The sequence below is a fragment of the Dendropsophus ebraccatus genome, chromosome 11, assembly GCF_027789765.1.
Source record: "Dendropsophus ebraccatus isolate aDenEbr1 chromosome 11, aDenEbr1.pat, whole genome shotgun sequence".
In the NCBI taxonomy this organism is placed as follows: domain Eukaryota; kingdom Metazoa; phylum Chordata; class Amphibia; order Anura; family Hylidae; genus Dendropsophus; species Dendropsophus ebraccatus.
The window spans coordinates 57,420,389-57,439,533 of record NC_091464.1 but is presented as its reverse complement, the minus strand read 5'-3'; the positions used below and the strand labels follow the sequence as shown (position 1 = coordinate 57,439,533).

Below are 19,145 nucleotides of genomic sequence, written 5' to 3'. Positions count from 1 at the left end.
TCTGAACAGGCTCCACAAAGATGGCGGCGCCCTGCAGAGAGAGACATACGACTGCACCGCAGCCTGGTCAGAGAATACAGCTATGCTGCAAAGTCCTAGATAATAAAGCAAGGCAGATAACCTAGAAGCTCTGAACCTAGGTCAGAATAACCTGAAATATAAAAGAAAAACATATTAGAATAGAAAATATAGCACTGTAGGAGGGCTAAGGACGAATTATAAAGACTGCTGCTGAGGTCACGCTATAGCCTTCTTATATACTTCCTGTGGGAGGGGTCAATCTTTTTTTTCTGGTTTGTTCATTAAAATATTCCTTGGTCCCAATGGGAGGTGAGGGAAGTGACAGCGCTTAGTGCGGCTGGGGCGCTGTGTGCAGGATGTGAGGTGGGTGCGTTGTGTTGTGTTAGTGATTCTATCAGTGTTATCGAGAACTGCAGAGACCAGCTGGAAAGCCTGAGACTTTCACTTCCTGACAGGGAATGCTGGGACTGGTAGTACTGACGGACAGGGAATGCTGGGACTGGTAGTACTGACTGACAGGGAATGCTGGGACTTATAGTACTGACAGGAAATGTGCTGAGACTTGTAGTACTGACTGACAGGGAATCCTGGGACTGGTAGTACTGACTGGCAGGGAATGCTGGGACTGGTAGTACTGACTGGCAGGGAATGCTGGGACTTGTAGTACTGACAGGAAATGTGCTGAGACTTGTAGTACTGACTGACAGGGAATGCTGGGACTGGTAGTACTGACTGGCAGGGAATGCTGGGACTGGTAGTACTGACTGGCAGGGAATGCTGGGACTGGTAGTACTGACAGGAAATGTGCTGAGACTTGTAGTACTGACTGACAGGGAATGCTGGGACTGGTAGTACTGACTGACAGGGAATGCTGGGACTGGTAGTACTGACAGGAAATGTGCTGAGACTTGTAGTACTGACTGACAGGGAATGCTTGGACTGGTAGTACTGACTGACAGGGAATGCTGGGACTGGTAGTACTGACTGACAGGGAATGCTGGGACTTGTAGTACTGACAGGAAATGTGCTGGGACTTGTAGTACTGACTGGCAGGGAATGCTGAGACTTGTAGTACTGACTGACAGGGAATGCTGGGACTTGTAGTACTGACTGGCAGGGGATTTAGAAAACCCTGAGACTTTCAATACACCACTAGAACAATCATTTCTCCTATTGGTTTTGGCAGTAAAAGTAAGGTCTCCGACATGTGGTGGACCAACCATTGCTGACCCCATCACAAGACCCTCCATCCTCCCACCCAGCGGACCTACCATCATATAGGCTGTGAGGAATCCCATCATCTGCTGCCATGAGCTTCCTTATTGACTCCCTCTTCATGGTCATCTCTCAGGTGAGGGCCAAATAGTGACATTAGCCATGATGTCTATCCTTGTGTTTGATGGACCCAGCACACACCTTTTTCTTCCAGAAATACTGTAGTGCTAAAGAAAGTCATTACAGAGAGCATCTCTATTTCCTGTAATATACTGATAACACATTGATATAAATGGACACAGTGTAATACTTCATTTCCCCTGTGGTGGTGCTGCAGGGATATTGAGCACTTGCTATCTGCTCATTCTGCAAAGTTTCATGCTGACCCGTGCTCTAACCACAGATTACAGTTTATGGCTGGGGGTCCTGACTCTTTATCATCAGCTTACTGTCAGCTTAATGTCCTAAGCATAGATCCTCCATAACCCTTAACTGCCTATAGACTGTCTATTATTATACATTATGCTCATCGGGACTGTGTTTCACAGCTCTGTCCATTGTGTCTCCCCTCAGTTGCTGTTCTTCGGCTTTGGATGGCTGTTCTTCATGCGGCAGCTCTTTAAGGATTATGAGGTAAGTGGGATAGATTGTCCAAGAAGATCACACACTACGTCATCCTTGTATGTCTCTGGTTGGAGATCAGTGATACTCATGAAATAATGTGTATATGCCATATATGCCATCCCTGTCACTTTACTCTTTAAGGGGTTTCTCTGACCGCTGATACTTTTGCCAAGAACTCATCCTGGTATTGACAGTCTGCTCAGCCAAGCACAGCAATCCAGTCTCAGTGATTGGCTAAGTGGGCTGTCACTGCCAGCATGAGTTTATCTTGGAAATGACTGTGGTTAGCAAGGGACCTGGAAACAGGAGGACATTGGATTAGCATGTTGAAAAAAGGAAGCAAGCACTGACCTATCAGCTCAGTGTTTACTTTCCCCTCGTTCCCTGCTCACTGTACTATTATACGCACAGACAGCGAGCAGGGAGGGGCGGCCCAAACATACCTTAGATTGTTCAGGCGACCCATTGAAGTCAAAACTGATTTTTTTTTCAAACATGTTCAAAGACCACAATCAGCTGACACCATGCATGTCCGCTGATCATTGCCTATGTATGAACATCTGCTATTACACCGCGTGATTATTGGCCTGAACAATTGGTTATCAGCCAAGTTAGGCCGATAATTTTTCAATGTAATAAGTGACATAACACCTTTTTTTTTTTTATTTCCCACAGGTGCGGCAGTATGTCGTTCAGGTCGTCTTCTCAGTAACCTTCGCCTTCTCCTGTACTATGTTTGAACTCATCATCTTTGAGATCCTAGGCCTACTCAATAGCAGGCGAGTGAAATATCTTCACATCTATTCCAAATTGTGCTCAATGCATCTGGTGTTGCTAGTATTGCCAGTATGAAAGAGATGGAAATGTGGATCGCCTGCTTAGTACTGAAATGTGGCGTCCATCACAAGTCCAGGACTGATTCCAAATAACAAAAGTTCCCATTCACTGACTGCAAGCAGAGACCTTGTAATTGGTGAAACACAAAGTATATCAAATCGTTCCTCTCTATAATAAGTGTCATTTCTTGTAACTAGAAGAGCGGTGTATCTAAAGTTATAGGAGTAATGGTGGTGACTGTTGTGTTGCAGCTCTCGGTATTTCCACTGGAAGCTGAACCTGTGCGTCATCCTCCTGGTCCTCGTCTTTGTGGTCCCGTTTTATATTGGATACTTCGTGGTGAGCAACATTCGACTGTGTGAGTACAGGACAGACGCCTCCTTCCTATTGTGCCAGTCTCCAAACTTCAAAAATACAACCTCCAACGTAATCTGTTACTCTTGTATTAGATGAGTTTCTGCAGTTTCTGGAACAGATCGTTCTCAGCCATATTAGCTCTCATTTCTGGCCAGTTCTGTTTTCCGGTCACCAGTCATCTATGTAAGTTGTGGTGCAGCACAGCTCAGAGAAGGCCTGCTCTGAGGCAATCTCTCTGAGCTCCTGCTTAATGATCAGGCAAAGTGCTTCTGAATGGTTATGTCTGATTGTACAGATACAGCTGCACAGACCTCTCTATCCCCTTACTGCTGTCACATCTATGATAAGTGCAGGGAGGGAACAGGAAGCTGAACTATCGGTGCTTATCCTCCTGTTATAGCCAGAAAATGCAGATTCTTGAAGGTGTGTCCAACTATTGGATCCCAAGTAGGCAGCAATACCTTTTCTACTGCCCTCCACCAGGGGTCTTTCTGTTAATCATTTGGCTACACTAGCCCACCAGAGATGCTAATACCAATTCTCTCTCTTCCCTTTTCTACCAGTTACACTGACAATAGCCCCTTCACCACCCTAGATTTACCATTATCCCATCACATCCATCACAGTAAGGGAGCTTCCCCAGTCCCATCCCTATCACTGTATAGAGATTGGGTTGATTGATCCCTTCTGCTTGTAGAGACATCATCTTATGTCAGTGGCCGAATGCTGATCGTCATAATGTGTCCGGGAGCGCTGACTCTTCACTATGGTTAACAACTTTTGATGTAGCAAATTGTTAAATGACAAGAAAGGGTAAATTAATAGTGACAGAAGAAGCATCTAACCATCCTTTTTCACTAGAAACCTTTATAGCTGCATACTGGTACATAAACACATACAGCAGTGTTATTGTAAAGCCTGCAGACATATACTTTAATAATAATTCTTCTATCTCCCCAGTGCACCGACAGAGGCTCCTTTTCGCCTGTGTGGTCTGGCTTACCTTTATGTATTTCTTCTGGAAGTTGGGAGATCCCTTCCCTATACTGAGCCCAAAACATGGTGAGTTCTGTGAACTGCTGAGAACCACAGGGGAGGGAGGTGACTATTATGAGCACATATCTGGCTGAATTGAATATGTTTACTATCACTTTGTCTTTTTATTATGTACAACCATGTGACTCATCTTCTTCTTCATGCAGGGATACTTTCCATTGAGCAGCTGATCAGCAGAGTGGGTGTCATCGGGGTGACCCTAATGGCTTTGCTGTCTGGATTTGGTGCTGTTAATTGTCCATACACATATATGTCCTATTTCCTAAGGTGAGTGAATATTTTATTGTAGTGATGTCTCCTTTGTGATTTTTTTTTTTTTTTTACAAATAATAATTAGGTATTTATGTCTTGTGTTTTCCAGGAATGTGACAGAAGCTGATATCCAGGCACTGGAGAGACGACTGCTGCAAACCATGGATATGATAGTTAGCAAGAAAAAGAGGTAATGTTGAAAAGGGTCCACTAGAGGGCGACAACATCCTGTTATCCTCTTATGTTTATTACTAGAGGTATAAATTCTCTTCTATCAACCTGCAAAAAATTCTACTTACGGTAATATTTTATGTTCATGTATCTAATTATCAGCCAATGTTCAACAAGGTTTTTATTATTACTGATATTAACATCAATAATAATCAATCATTTACATTGTAGTGAAATGTAAAGTCTGGTGTATAACACTTTATTGAACATATTACATACTTTTGTTACTGTATTGATAGTTTCTTTGTTACCACCTAATGAGTGAACAACTTTGTACATAATACTGCCACTATGTACAAGAATATAACTACTGTAATACTGCTCCTATATACAGGAATAAAAGTACTATAATACTGCTCCTGCAGTATATACAAGAATATAACTACTATAATCACGGATTGGAGAGAGAGGAACGGCAGCATATCCCATCTATGGCTGACACTAATGCCGCTAGGCCTATATTAAAAATCAACACCAGAGTGTCTGTATATGATTTGATCAAGCCATAATAGCCCCGTGTACCAATGTGCAGGTCCTCTGGTTCACACGGGTCCCTACGCTAACTCCACACCGTGTCGGTCAGTGACCGCCACCCCCTCAAAGCGTGCACGTGCAGGAAAGGGGGGCCATGGAACGGCCCTGCCTCCCCCATGTCACCGGACCAGACCCAAAAAGCCCCACCAGAGCCCGGCCAGCACCACCGGCAGAGAAGGCTGCCCCCAAACGACACAAGTATAGATAAGGTATTACACTTAACACTGCTGCTCTCACAGAATGAGAATGACATAAGGTACTGACGTGAGCACAGGCATATCCTGCTAATTTTGGTCATGTGGGTCTTATAAAGGAGTGCGAGCTGTTCAGAGAGGGAGAACTGTAAAACACGGACTGGAGAGAGAGGAACGGCTGCACATCCAATCTATGGCTGACACTAATGCCGCTAGTCCTATATTAAGAATCAACACCAGAGTGTCTGTATATGATTTGATCAAGCCGTAATAGCCCCGTGTACCAATGTGCAGGTCCTCTGGTTCACACGGGTCCCTACGATAACTCCACACCGTGTCGGTCAGGGATGTGCAGCCGTTCCTTCCTCTCCAGTCCGTATAACTACTATAATACTTCCACCTATATACAAGAATATAACTACTATAATACTGCCACTATGTACAAGAATATAACTACTGTAATATACGGACAAGGAGAGAAAATAGCGCTGCACCTCACACCCATGGCTGATACTAATGCTTCTCAGCTACATTTAAAAACCAACTCCAGGATGTTGGTATATAATTTGATCAAACCATATTGCCCCATGTACCAGCGTGCAGGTCTCCTGGCTCACATGGGTCCCTACACTAACTCACCACCATGTCAGTCAGCAACCGCCATCCCCGCAAGGCGTGCACAACCAGGGAAGGGAGGCCATAGAACGGCCCTGCAACCCCACTGTCACAGGACCAATACCCAGAGGCCCCCGTAAATCCCAGCAGGCCCCGCGGCGGAGAAAGCTGTCACCAAACACCACAAGTGTGAACAAGGTCTAAAACACTCACCACACTCCAGGTAGAATGGGAAGGATAGGAGGTACAAGTCATGTGTGCACAGGTGTCTCCTGCTAATTGCGGTCATCTGGGTCTTATCAGGAGGAGTGCAAACACTGAGAAAAGGGAGAAATGTAAAATACGGACAAGGAGAGAAAATAGCGCTGCACCTCACAACCATGGCTAATACTAATGCTTCTCAGCTACATTTAAAAACCAACTCCAGGATGTTGGTATATAGGTGTTGATTTTTAAATATAGGCCAAGCGGCATTAGTATCAGCCATAGATGGGATGTGCAGCCGTTCCTTTCTCTCCAGTTTCCGCATAACTACTGTAATACTGCTCCTATATACAGGAATATAACAACTATAATACTGCTCCCATATACAAGAATATAACTACTATAATGCAGTGGCGAGAGAAAGTAGAGACTGGGGCACTCACCGATGTATCCAAGCCGTAAACTTTAATGCCGATATCTACAAGTCCATGGTGGAGGGAGGACAGGTGGAATAGCGGGCGCCTATACCCCGGAACGACGTTTCACGCCCACTCGGCGCTTCTTCCTGCCGGCAGGAAGAAGCGCCGAGTGGGTGTGAAACGTCGTTCCGGGGTATAGGCGCCCGCTATTCCACCTGTCCTCCCTCCACCATGGACTTGTAGATATCGGCATTAAAGTTTACGGCTTGGATACATCGGTGAGTGCCCCAGTCTCTACTTTCTCTCGCCACTGCATTGCATATCTTTATTTGCTTTTGTCTGGGAGCACCTCTAGTACAAGCACTTCAGGCTGGTCCACTCCATTACACGTCCTTCATTGCTAGCGTTGCTGTCAGTGCCGACTGCACTCTCCAGCTCTATAACTACTATAATACTGCTCCTATATACAAGAATATAACTACTATAATCAAATGGGTGAGAACAGATCGGCCGGCACCAGCTGAACGAAGAACGGGCCAGGGACTGGGAGATATGCAGCAATGTCCAGTGTAGGCAAACCTCGTCAGATCGGGGTGCAAGGAACAGATAAGTAATTCATAATACACGAAGGAGAGAGAGAATTCCGCACTCACCGGTCAGTAGAAAAGTGGTTTATTGATCCGTACACCGAAGGCTTCAGCTGGGAGGGGGAAGATGTTACGTAGGTGTGCTCTCTACAGCTACAATTGTTTCTCGCCTACTCGGCGCTTCGTCTGGCTCACAGCCGGTGACTGACCGGTACTGACCGGTGAGTGCGGAATTTTTTTTCTCCTTCGTGTATAACTACTATAATACTGCTCCTATATACAAGAATATAACTACTATAATACTGCCTCCTATATACAAGAATATAACTACTATAATACTGCCCACTATATGGGTTTTATATTTTATTGTGGACTATCATATCCTCCTGTCCTTGGACTCACGGGGTGAAGGTAAGGAGAGGATAAAGAAAGTTGTAAATTGATGTGGCTTCTGGCCAAAGTTATTATTAATTTACTTTTTGCGGCTTATTATCCTGATCCCTGTAAACCGGTGACATGAATCACCCCTGTAATCTACGACTAACATCATTAATACCAACAGCCGTCATATAACCTTCACTAACACAGTGGACTTATCAGCAATGCCATATTAACAGCATCTTGGATAACAGACAAATACCCATTAATAACAATACTGATGTGTTTGTATCGGGTTGTGTTATTGGGTTGTTGTCATTATAGCGGCACTGCCTTTACTTAGTTCCTGTTTCTCACAGAGTGACCTGTAATAATTCTGTGTTACATTTATCATTTAGTTATATCAGTTCATAGAAAAACTGGGTGACAACCAATATGGCCACCATTATAGCTATTTTCCAGACCGTGCCTTATTATGCAGTGATATGTTGATGTTAAATGTATTAGTGAATTCACAGTGTAATGGGTAATCACCTGTGTCATCCTATCTTCTTTAATTCATAGAAAGGGGATAACAAGCTGATTGACAGGGGTCTGACCTGGGGTACAGAGACAAAACTGTCCTCTTAATGCACAGTGTACCTTTTTCATTTAGCGCACGCAAAGTCTTCAGCATCCCCATAGACAAAATTTTTTTCCACTGTTCATGCCCGGGACAAAATAAGTGTGACTAGGAAAGCTCCAAAGAGGACTTGTCCAGCCATTATATAATGTTTAGAAATGCTCGCACTGGGCTGAGAAAATGAATAAAATCCACGTTTACCATTCTGATCCTCTGTCAGTGATGTTCTGATGGTATCTGGTCACAACATGGTCATCTGGCGCTGTCTCTTGCCTCAGTGTTAGGCTAAACATGCATGTCCTAGTGTCAACACAGCACAGAGACAATGAAGTTGTGATCAGGCATCTTTCTAATGACAGCGTCAGGGTATCATATGACTTACTTTTTATTTTAATCCAGCGTTTACCTTTAAGCCCCGCCCTGGGAATACCCACAAGTTGACACTTTTTTTTTTTGCACATAGAGTAGTATACATCACCACCTTACAATGGATGCCATTGTTGTACCTGCAGGATAGCCATGGTCCGGAGGAATATGTTCCAGCGAGGAGAAGTGCACAACCGACCAACCGGATTCTGGGGGATGATCAAGAGCGTGACCTCATCAGCTCCTGGCAGCGAAAGTATGTTTTATTATTTCTGAGAAATTTAAAGGGAAGGTACAGTAACATCACAGCTTGTATGTAGATATGGGGATTCCAGATATAACTGGTCCTGAAGGGGTTAGTTCATTTGCCAGATATAACTAAGCACTATCCCATTAAGACAAGAGACCCTGCATTGCAATGAGGCTTAGTGGTTGAACCAATGCAATCACTCACTTATCCTCTATCTTTTCAATAGGGTATACGCATTTAATTAAACTGCTGATTCATATGAGAATGTATATAATGTGGTGGTATCTGGTATCAGTTTTCTCCTTTACTTGTATCAGACCTGTCCCAGATCCAGCAAGAGGTGGACGCGTTGGAAGAACTGAGTCGTCAGCTGTTTCTAGAGACCGCAGACCTACACGCCACTAAGGTAGGATCCTGTAAAGGGTGGGTCATCCACAGTGCAGTTCCTCCACTCAGACCCGTCATTACTTCTGCATTCTAGAGGTCTGAAAGGCAGCCATTGGGCAGCATGGACTTCTGCCTAACAACATGTGTATTTATCCAGCTGTCTTATGCTTTGGCTCTTTGTTTTATGATGGTGTGAAATAGTGTCCTATGCTGCCCTAGAGATGGTGTTCAGCTTTTTAATGACAAACAGGCTCCTGCTCCAGGTCCTGGCTGTTTAAAGAGGTTCTCCAGGCTTACAAAAACATGTCCACTTTCTTCCAGAAAAAACATGGCTCCTGTCCTCAGTTTGGGACGGGGACAGGTTCCTCATCCCTGGTGTACAGTTTGTATAGAGTATAATCTGTTCTGACACATGAGAATATTAGGGGTATAAAAGGCCTCATCCATCTGCCGTTATAACAGCCATACTGTTACTTGCCTCTTTATGTGTGATTGGAGAAGACATGAGCAATTTTTCTGAATGTGCTGAAGTCTTGTGTCTTCTCTTCTGACTCCATCTGTTCCCTCCACTGCAGGAGCGCATCGAATACTCGAAAACCTTTCAGGGAAAATACTTCAATTTCTTGGGCTACTTTTTCTCCATATACTGTGTATGGAAAATCTTTATGGTAAGATATATTGCAGTATTCTCTATGACTCGTGTCTTCTTCTCCTTACAGTTTCCATAATGGTCCTGAGAAGTCCGGTGATTATTAAAATTTGGCATCAGGCAGGGGGGTGGGACATAATGACGTCTGCATCCCATTGTCATGCACCGCTTCATGGTTTTGCCTCCAGCTTCCCAGTAACTTTGTAAATTCATTGCAATGAGTGAATGTATGTACCCCGCACACTTATATACATAGTGTTAGGATGTCCCAGCTCATACACCCCTTGGTCTGGTCACTGATATGGAGTTTTCTGCAAATTATCTGTAATGTTTTCCCCTGTTCATTTCTTTTAGGCCACAATTAACATCGTCTTTGATCGCGTTGGTAAGACAGACCCGGTCACCAGAGGGATAGAGATCACTGTGAATTACCTGGGCATACAGTTTGATGTAAGAATATAACACTAAATAAATGGGAGGGACTCTGTATTCTAGAGAAATCCTGTACATGTGTAGGTATCTTGTCTTCTGTCCTGACTCACATCATACTATGTCATTATAGGGATCACAGCTCCAAATCTTCTATATGAAATATATGATTAAATTGCAGATCCTGCTGCCACCACTAGGGGTAGCACACCGAGACCAAACATCTTGCAGTGCTACGCCCTTTACACAGCTGCCATCAACCCCTATAGCAGCAGTTACTGTGTGTAAATTATGTAAAATAGCTTGTTGTGCTGTACACTGGTCAAATGTCATAGTAAGGATCAGCAATAACTCGGCAGATCTCAGTTGTGCTGTGTACTATTTCTAGAAAATATGCGCTATAAACACATCCAGCTTTCACTTCAATAAACTTTATTTAGAGAAGTAGAAAGATCCCTGTAACAATCGCAATAAGATCCCATTGTGGAAACTGAATCCTGAAGCCTGAATTTTTCTTCACTTGACATTTTTCTTTTCCTATATAGGTGAAGTTCTGGTCCCAGCACATTTCCTTCATTCTGGTGGGGATCATCATCGTCACTTCCATCAGAGGATTACTCATTACACTCACCAAGGTAGGCTGCCTCTGTGGGCTGTTATGTGGACAGTGCTACATACGTACAAGACTCCAGGTCACATATGTGGCTAATACATTTGCAGCCCACTAAACATTTTCTGAGGTCCCAGATGTTGTGAAGGGTACTTTATATTTCCAGATCCTGTATACACTGTTTTGGTGTTTTAATAGAACAAGTGCCTGCGTAACATATGCAGCTATTACATTTTCCTCAGAGACAATAAGCGTACAATTATATGGTAGAATCTGGAATATCCAGCCCCAGTAACTTTGGGATCAGTGGAAGCTGGACACAAACGATGGTGGCAGCAGAGGGAGGCATGTTGCCCCTTACTGCTGCAAGTCAATGTAAAAAACTGCATAAAAAAAAAGTTATATTACAGAGTAAAAAAAAAAACAAATGAAAAAAAAAACCCAAAACTTGTTTTTTTGTTTAGTCTTTAAAGTACCCCTTTAAGGGCCGCTATACTGATCTTATAAAGGTGATCATACACTCAGTAACCATTGCTCTTGTGTTCTCTATGGCGAGCAGTTTATCTCTCCCAGAACAATGGGATCAGCCAGTACAAATCTAACATGCCTGATTCTACTCCCCCTTAAACATCACCTGCCAGGAGTGCTGCAGTGCTACAAAAGCGCAGGGGATTGGGCACTGCAGGGCTTAGATCATCTGTCTCATGGATATATAATAAAGTGTCATTATGGGAAATCCCTATAATAAGCAATGTCTTCCTGTTCTCTTTTATGTATACATGCACATACAGTTGAGTACACATTGCAGCCATGTGGTGTCAATACTTAGTATCCGTTCATATGTATTTGGGGGAACAAAGGAGCATTAGTCTGTACTAATTAAATGAATCTCTGTTTCCTTTGACATTAGGAAAATATTCCAAATCATCAGCGTAGGATTGATAGTGGGAGTAGAAGATAAGACGCAGCCAGTGATGGTTGTTATTGATAGGGAATCGGTATAGCTGGACTGTGGGAATCTAATATGTACAATCTGTTTCTGTGATGTCAGACGCTCTGGCTAACAGATTAATAGTCTGTAACATCTTATCTGCGGGACTGACGCCTGCTCAGTGTCCAGAGGCCTCATTGTGACTCATGTCTCTGCTATAAGAGGGAAGGGGGAGGGGGTCACTAGATTTAAACATTTCCAACAATAAGGATTTTTGTATATTGTAGCATTGTATAACAGGAGATACTATGATGATTTATGGGACACGTCTTCCTTTCTAGTTTTTTTACGCCATCTCCAGCAGCAAATCATCCAACGTAATTGTTCTTCTCTTGGCGCAGATCATGGTGAGTAAACTCTGCCTACAGGCCATATACTCTGTATACTCTACTGTATTTACTAGGATTGCTGTCATACATATTCCATAATGGCACCATTTAAAAATTACAACTTGCCCCACAGAATAAGCCCTCCTGTGGTAGTAGGTGAAAAAATAATAAAGTTACCATGGAAGAATGATAAAATGACTTGGGCATTAAGGCCTAGATAACACCCGAGAGAGACTATGGGCGGCTTCTCTCAGGCTCTTAATGCTAACAGGATTGTTTCTATTTTCTGATAGCCATCCAGGCTCCTGCCATAGGTGCAGGGGATGGAAATGACATCAGTGCAGGCAGAGTAGTCTTTTAAAGGGGTACTCCAGATAAAACCAACTGTTATTAGAATGTTATACAGATTTGTGAATGTTTTCCATTTAAAAATATCTCCAGTCTTCCATACTTATCATCTGCTGTATGTCCTGCAGGAAGTGATGTATTCTTTCCAGTCTGACACAGTGCTCTCTGCTGCCACCTGTGTCCATGTCAGGAACTGTCCAGAGCAGTAGCAAATCCCCTTAGAAAACTTATCCTGCTCTGGACAGTTCCTTTCACAGACAGAGGTGGCAGTAGAGAGCACTGTCTCAGACTGGAAAGAATACATGTAACAGGGTTCCCTCACTACCGCATTGATGCCCACATCTATCTGAGGCATCCCCATAAATTCTAAATAATCCAGTTGGGTAATAGTACCATCACATAATAGTCTTTAATGCCACTGCTATATGCAAACTACATCTGAACACCTGGTGCACTACCATATGGGCATCTTTCCAATCTTTAAGGGATCAGTGCATTTGGAGATACGGTTCCCAACTTCTAAAAGGGTAGGATTTCTCAAAATCATTAGGATGGCTCATACAATTATAAATATTCTTAAGATCTTTATTGTTGGCATGCATGAACACAAAAATGGAACTGTCATAGAAACATAGAAGACTGTCAGCAGAAGACCACTGGGTCCATCTAGTCTGCCCTTTTAGTATTTTCTTTCTTATTATCTTAGGATAGATATAGGTTTGTCCCAGGCGTGTTTAAATTCTGTTATTGTGGATTTACCAACCACCTCTGCTGGAAGTTTGTTCCAGGTATCTACTACTCTTTCAGTAAAATAATATTTTCTCACATTGCTTCTGATCTTTCCCCCAACTAACCTCTCACTGTGTCCTCTTGTTCTTGAGCTCAGTTTTTTACTAAAAACACTTCCCTCCTGAACCCTATTTAGTCCTTTAACATACTTAAAGGTTTCAATCATGTCCCCCCTTTCCCTTCTTTCCTCCAGACAGATTCAAATCCTTAAGTCTTTCCTGATATGGTTTATGCCTCACACCCTCCACCATTTTTGTAGCCTGTCTTTGGACCTGTTCTATTTTATCAATGTCCTTTTTTAGATGAGGTCTCCAGAACTGGACACAGTATTCCAGATGTGGCCTCACCAGAGCTCTATACAGCGGGATCACAATCTCTCTTGGATCACAATCTCTCTCTGAGAGATTGTCCACTGTCCACCCGAATCCCGTATGGCCACAATTCAGATAGTAGGTGTCTCACCTGTAGACATTTATAAAAGTCAGATTTAGGGAGACTATAATGTTCCTGCAGAGTCTGGAACAAATACAGGACCTTTCCATCATATAAATGTTTAACTGTCATAATACCTCTCTCCTTCCACGTGGAAAGAGTCAGGACCTCCAATAGAGAATTAGGCAACGGGGCGTGTCCCAACTGTGTTATGAGAATCTGCACTTTCATGACATGACTTCCATGCTCTGCAAGGGTACGTTCACAGTATGGAATTAGCACAGAGAACTTCCCACGGATTCCGATGCTCGTCCCCGCTTGAATCTCCATCTGTCCCATAGACTCCATTCTATGCTCATGTCAATTATTTGGGCGGATGGTGGAATCCGCCTGAGCATAGAATGGAATCTATGGGATGGGCGGAGATTCAAGCTGGAGCATGCGGGAGCGAGCGATGGAATCAGTGGGAAGTTTCGTAGTGTGAACGCACCCTTAGATGTGGCCATTAGTGGATTCATGCAAATAAAATTCTCTCCCAACCAGAAAGGTAGTAACATAATATAATTTAAATCATAAGAGGCAACAGTCACATTTTCAATGTGGAGTTTGGGGTGGCAGTGTCATTTTTCCACCATTTCTTCGAGGTTGCAACTAATGAGGCTATATAATAAGTCCGCAGATCAGGTGCCCCAAAACCTTCCGCTGATCGTTGTTTATATTGAGATTTTTTTAATAGAAGTAATTTACAAATCTGTAAAACTTTGTGACATCAGTTCATTTGAAAACTTTTTTATTCTCAACAGCAACTGCAGTGTCTAAGAGGTTAGAAAGATTGAGAGGGTCTCCTCAGTCAGCCTATCGCCAAAAGTATTGCAGATCATTACATAAGCGATCAGGCAATTGCATGATTTAATTCCCCCCGGCGACTTAAAGGAGAAGTTGGTCAAAAATGTTTATTAAGGTATTGTATTTCCCCCCAAAAGTTATACAAATCACCAATATACACTTATTATAGGAAATGCTTATAAAGTGCTTTTTTCCCTGCACTTACTACTACATCAAGGCTTCACTTCCTGGATAACAAGGTGATGTCACGACCCGACTCCCAAAGCTGTGCAGGCTGTGGCTGCTGGAGAAGATGATGGAGGACAGTGAGCATCCCTCTGCCATCATCCTCTCCAGCAGCCACAGCCCGCACAGCTCTGGGAGTCGGGTCGTGACATCACCATTTTATCCAGGAAGTGAAGCCTTGATGCAGTTGTAAGTGAAGGGAAAAAGCACTTTGTGCATTTCCCGTAATAAGTGTATATTGGGGATTTGTATAACATTTGGGGGGGCAATACAATACTTTAATAAAAATTTTCACCGGACTTTTAATCTCTGAAAGGGAGGTGGGATTTCTCAGCCGCGGACCTGAAGACGACATAGGGGGTATAGGGGGAGCTTGGAAAAGTAAAAATTGACTGTTTGTTATATTTTGCACTAAAAGTTTACTTTAGGCAGAATACCCCTTTAAGGGCAAAAGGATCTTTTCAGACATGCCTTTTAGATTTGCAAACCTTTACTTGTGAGTCAGGCGTCAATAACCTCGTGCCCACAGGATTGGGACAATAAAGTCAACTGCCCACAGGGTGAGACTGATCACCTCAAGTATGCTCAAGGTGGGGTCGTCCACCTCAAGTTCCCACAGGGTGGGGGCAATCACATCACATGCTCAGCATTTCTATCCCCTGCACAGAGGTTGCCAATTTCATGCAGGAGGATGAGGAGTGAGAGGGGATAGAAATGCTGGACCCTTGCAGTTATCATCCATACCCTGTGGTCGCCTAAGGTGATCGGTCCCTCCTCATGGTTGCTTGAGGTGATCGGCCCCTCCCTGTGGTTGCTTGAGGTGATCGGCCAATCCCTGTGGTTGCTTGAGATGATCGGCCCCTCCCTGTGGTTGCTTGAGGTGATCGTCCCTTCCCTGTGGTTGCTTGAGGTGATCGGCCCCTCCCTGTGGTCGCTTGAGGTGATCGGCCCCTCCCTGTGGTCGCTTGAGGTGATCGGCCCCTCCCTGTGGTCGCTTGAGGTGATCGGCCCCTCCCTGTGGTCGCTTGAGGTGATCGGCCCCTCCCTGTGGTCGCTTGAGGTGATCGGCCCCTCCCTGTGGTCGCTTGAGGTGATCGGCCCCTCCCTGTGGTAGCTTGAGGTGGTCGGCCCCTCTCTGTGGTCGCTTCAGGTAATCAGCCCCCACCCTTGAACCCTTGCTACTCATTTGTATTTGAAAGAAAAAATACTAATGAGCAGATGTTTCAGACATCAAAAGTTGTGGCCGTGAAGGGTCTTTAAACCCCCTGCCAGGCCATGTGAAAGCATCCAGCAGGTTCTCCTTTTAAACAGTTTTCAAAATTTTAAAAACAATTTTTGTAAGTGTAAAAGTATTTTGTGTAAAAGTAGTAAAATATTGCAAACTGTTTAAATTGCCCATAAAAAGTCTATGGGGGAGATTTATCAAACTAGTGTAAAGTAAAATTGTCTTAGATTCCACCTTCATTCCTCACAGGCTCTTTGAAAAAAGAAAGGTGGAATCTGATTGGTTGCTAGGGGCAACTGAGACAATTCTACTTTACACCAGTTTGATAAATCTCCCCCTGTCTTCTGGGCCCAGAACCACTCTGTCCTGAAGAGGTCATCTAGGGCATAACAGGCTGTTAGTACCATGCAGTCTTATAAGCAGAATATTGTATTACCTCTTCACTGCTGCCGTGTTATACTCCTGATCTGTTCTGCACTTTTTTGTGTGTTCAGCAGAGTTGATGTTAATGAATGACTTAAATTCAATACTATCAGTAGATGTGAAATAAAGCAAGTTTGCATTTTACATTCTTTTTTTTAAATTTTCATGGAAAACACAGCACTTCCTGTGTTTAGTCTTTTATTTTTTTCAAAGTTTCTGAACACAGGAAGTCCAGGTCATCTGCGCTCACAGAAAAGGCAGTCATGTGATTGATGGACACAGTGAGACGGGACTTCATGTGTTATGTCTCTTTTTTTTCAACCAGTACAAGTCTAAAAAGCTTCAGGAGACTGGACCTGGATTTCAGATAATTATAGCTTTGTTTTGCAGCATGAGAACGAAAAAAAAAGAATAATGAATGAAACTTGCTTTATATCACATCTACTGTTCATTTACATTTTGAAAGTTCTAACAACATTGACACTGTACGGCACAAGTGCAGAGCAGCCAGATACCTGAAAGGTCCCTTTTGTAATGTAAAGATTACCCACGTACGTGTTTATATCCGTTATATCTCTGTACCGCACTGCAGTGATCAGTTCTGTGATTGCATTCAGTGACACAGCGCCATTTATATCTGTGTGGCTGTTTGCGGTACTGCAGCTCAACCCTGACACAACCACATGGATAAAGTGGCACCTTTTCTCCTTTCTATCTTCAAAGAAGGAATCATAATTAAAATGGTACTAAGATGATGTTACTTAAAATTGTAACATGGGGTGAGATAGAATCTACTTAGCAGTATGCACAGATTTATAACCAATTTTCTCCGTCTCTATCCTTCCAGGGAATGTACTTTGTCTCATCAGTGCTCCTGATCCGGATGAGCATGCCCCTGGAATACCGCACCATCATCACCGAGGTCCTAGGAGAACTGCAGTTCAACTTCTACCACCGCTGGTTTGATGTCATCTTTTTGGTCAGCGCCCTGTCCAGCATCCTCTTCCTGTACCTGGCACACAAGCAGGCCCCAGAGAAACACATGGCTCCATAACCATGGTACAAACCACTGAGAGTGGTTTGTATGGTGTCTCCTGGTGGTAAATCATGATGGTATTACCTGTGATACTTCTTGGTGGTATCTCGGTCAGTATCTCAGCCTGGTCTGGAAGATACATCTATTGCACAGTATCTGAACATGGCCACCTTGGGTTTCCTTCCCTAGGAGCTGTTCATAGATTGCAGCCACAGATGGAACAGAACTTACCTAAAATGATCACTATAATCAGTGTAAGCAAATACATACAATATAATAGCACCTTCTTTGCCTGTCTCCAGCCGCCCCCATAAAGGGAAACTATATCTCTGCCCATATTGGACTTTCTGAATTGAATCCCAGAGCTGCAGTGTGGACTGATATTTAAAGGAAAATGAATGTGAGCCCTCTAGTGACAAGCATGTATCCCTGCATAGCAAGACCAATTACGCTGAGCAAACTTTTTAGCAACAGGGGTTGTGTCATGAAGCAAAGAAGGTAAAATCAGATGGGAAGTACAAATTTGCTGTTTTTAGTAAAGTAGCTTACATCCTGGTACCATTTTCCTTCCCTATGCATCTGATCACTTCCTGGTTTCCTCTCTGATTGGGTCACTGCTGTTACCAGGCAACAGTGCAGACACTTTCCCACAATCCCCCTTGCTGCATGTAAAATGAAAACCAACTGCAAGTACTAATTGGACAGATCATGTGACTGCGATTGAACGGAGCATGTCTGTCCCAAGAAAGTGGATGCCTGGCGGAATATTACCAGGGGCAACTGGTAGTGAAACTAAGCGGCATATGGAGGGATTAGTGAGTCTATATCTCTCAAATGATACATTTTAAGAATTGCTTGTACATTTTAAGGCCGGGTTCACACACTATAAAACACCGTCCGTTCTGTGACCCGGCCGTGTCACAGAACGGCCAATGTCTATTGAATCCGTTTGCGCCCGCATCCCAATTCACCATGGCACACAATGGAAAGTGCTGCCAGAGCCGCACTCTCCATTGTATGACTTGTCAGGTTGTCAAGGAATAGCCGGCGCACAAAACTGACATGTCAGGTTTTCCTGCGGCCACTAGGGATCCTGGCCGAAGTGTATACTATGTGTATACACTTTGGCAGGGATTCCCTTTGACTGCAGTACAACATAACTTTTCTAATAATCAAGGCTGTTGCTGCAAATCGTCAACAACAGCCGTGATTAATAGAAAAGCTACGTTGTGTGAACGTAGTCTAAATATGTTTAATTTAGCATAATGCATCAGTATAGACCTAGTTTTCTTCGTGAAGCCACCCCTTAAAGTGAAGAAATGACTGATTTTCTGGGGCATCCTCATTAAAATCTATAGGCAGAATGTGCAATCTCATGGTTACCTCCTGGGTTACTTGAAGATAATTTGATTTTTGCTATTAAATTTTTTTGTGTTTTTACAAATATGTCTCCATTGTAAAATCAGTTGTTTTACATAAGATCAATGTAGATGAAGGCAGAGGCTCCAAAGTTATTGTCTGCTGGCCTGGATATTGAAGGTATAGGGAGTGATATGGAAATAGGGCCAGGGTGACCCTCATGACTGTGAGCCTTGCTCTGAGACAAAATGAACCAGTGCCGCCATTCAAAGTGCCATATATCACTGTGGTAAGAAGGCCTGTCT

At 43.5% G+C, this 19,145-nt stretch overlaps 1 protein-coding gene across 3 annotated transcripts; it reads left to right on the top strand.

Annotated features, from left to right (window-relative positions):
• The first annotated feature begins 7 nt into the window (after positions 1–7).
• On the top strand, positions 8–18,925 carry LOC138767836 (Golgi pH regulator). Of its 3 annotated transcripts, none has more exons than XM_069945657.1 (15): positions 8–140; positions 1,208–1,372; positions 1,810–1,869; positions 2,536–2,639; positions 2,949–3,055; positions 4,015–4,116; positions 4,257–4,377; positions 4,472–4,552; positions 8,659–8,768; positions 9,080–9,168; positions 9,725–9,817; positions 10,153–10,248; positions 10,773–10,862; positions 12,110–12,175; positions 17,293–18,925. In XM_069945657.1, the coding sequence occupies exons 2-15, from the start codon at positions 1,331–1,333 to the stop codon at positions 17,497–17,499; spliced, it is 1,368 nt and encodes a 455-aa protein (XP_069801758.1). In that variant the 5' UTR covers positions 8–140; positions 1,208–1,330; the 3' UTR covers positions 17,500–18,925. The 3 variants fall into 3 exon arrangements, with proteins under 3 accessions (XP_069801758.1, XP_069801756.1, XP_069801757.1); XM_069945655.1 differs by lacking the exon at positions 8–140 and adding an exon at positions 280–384; XM_069945656.1 differs by lacking the exon at positions 8–140 and adding an exon at positions 292–388.
• Positions 18,926–19,145: the final 220 nt, after the last annotated feature.

Excerpts from the sequence above, each read along its gene's own strand:
- LOC138767836 (XM_069945657.1), top strand. The coding sequence starts at position 1,331 with ATGAGCTTCCTTATTGACTCCCTCTTCATGGTCATCTCTCAG. Across the intron at positions 8,769-9,079 it reads ATCAGCTCCTGGCAGCGAAA|ACCTGTCCCAGATCCAGCAA; the intron begins GTATGTTTTATT and ends TACTTGTATCAG. Across the intron at positions 9,818-10,152 it reads GTGTATGGAAAATCTTTATG|GCCACAATTAACATCGTCTT; the intron begins GTAAGATATATT and ends CATTTCTTTTAG.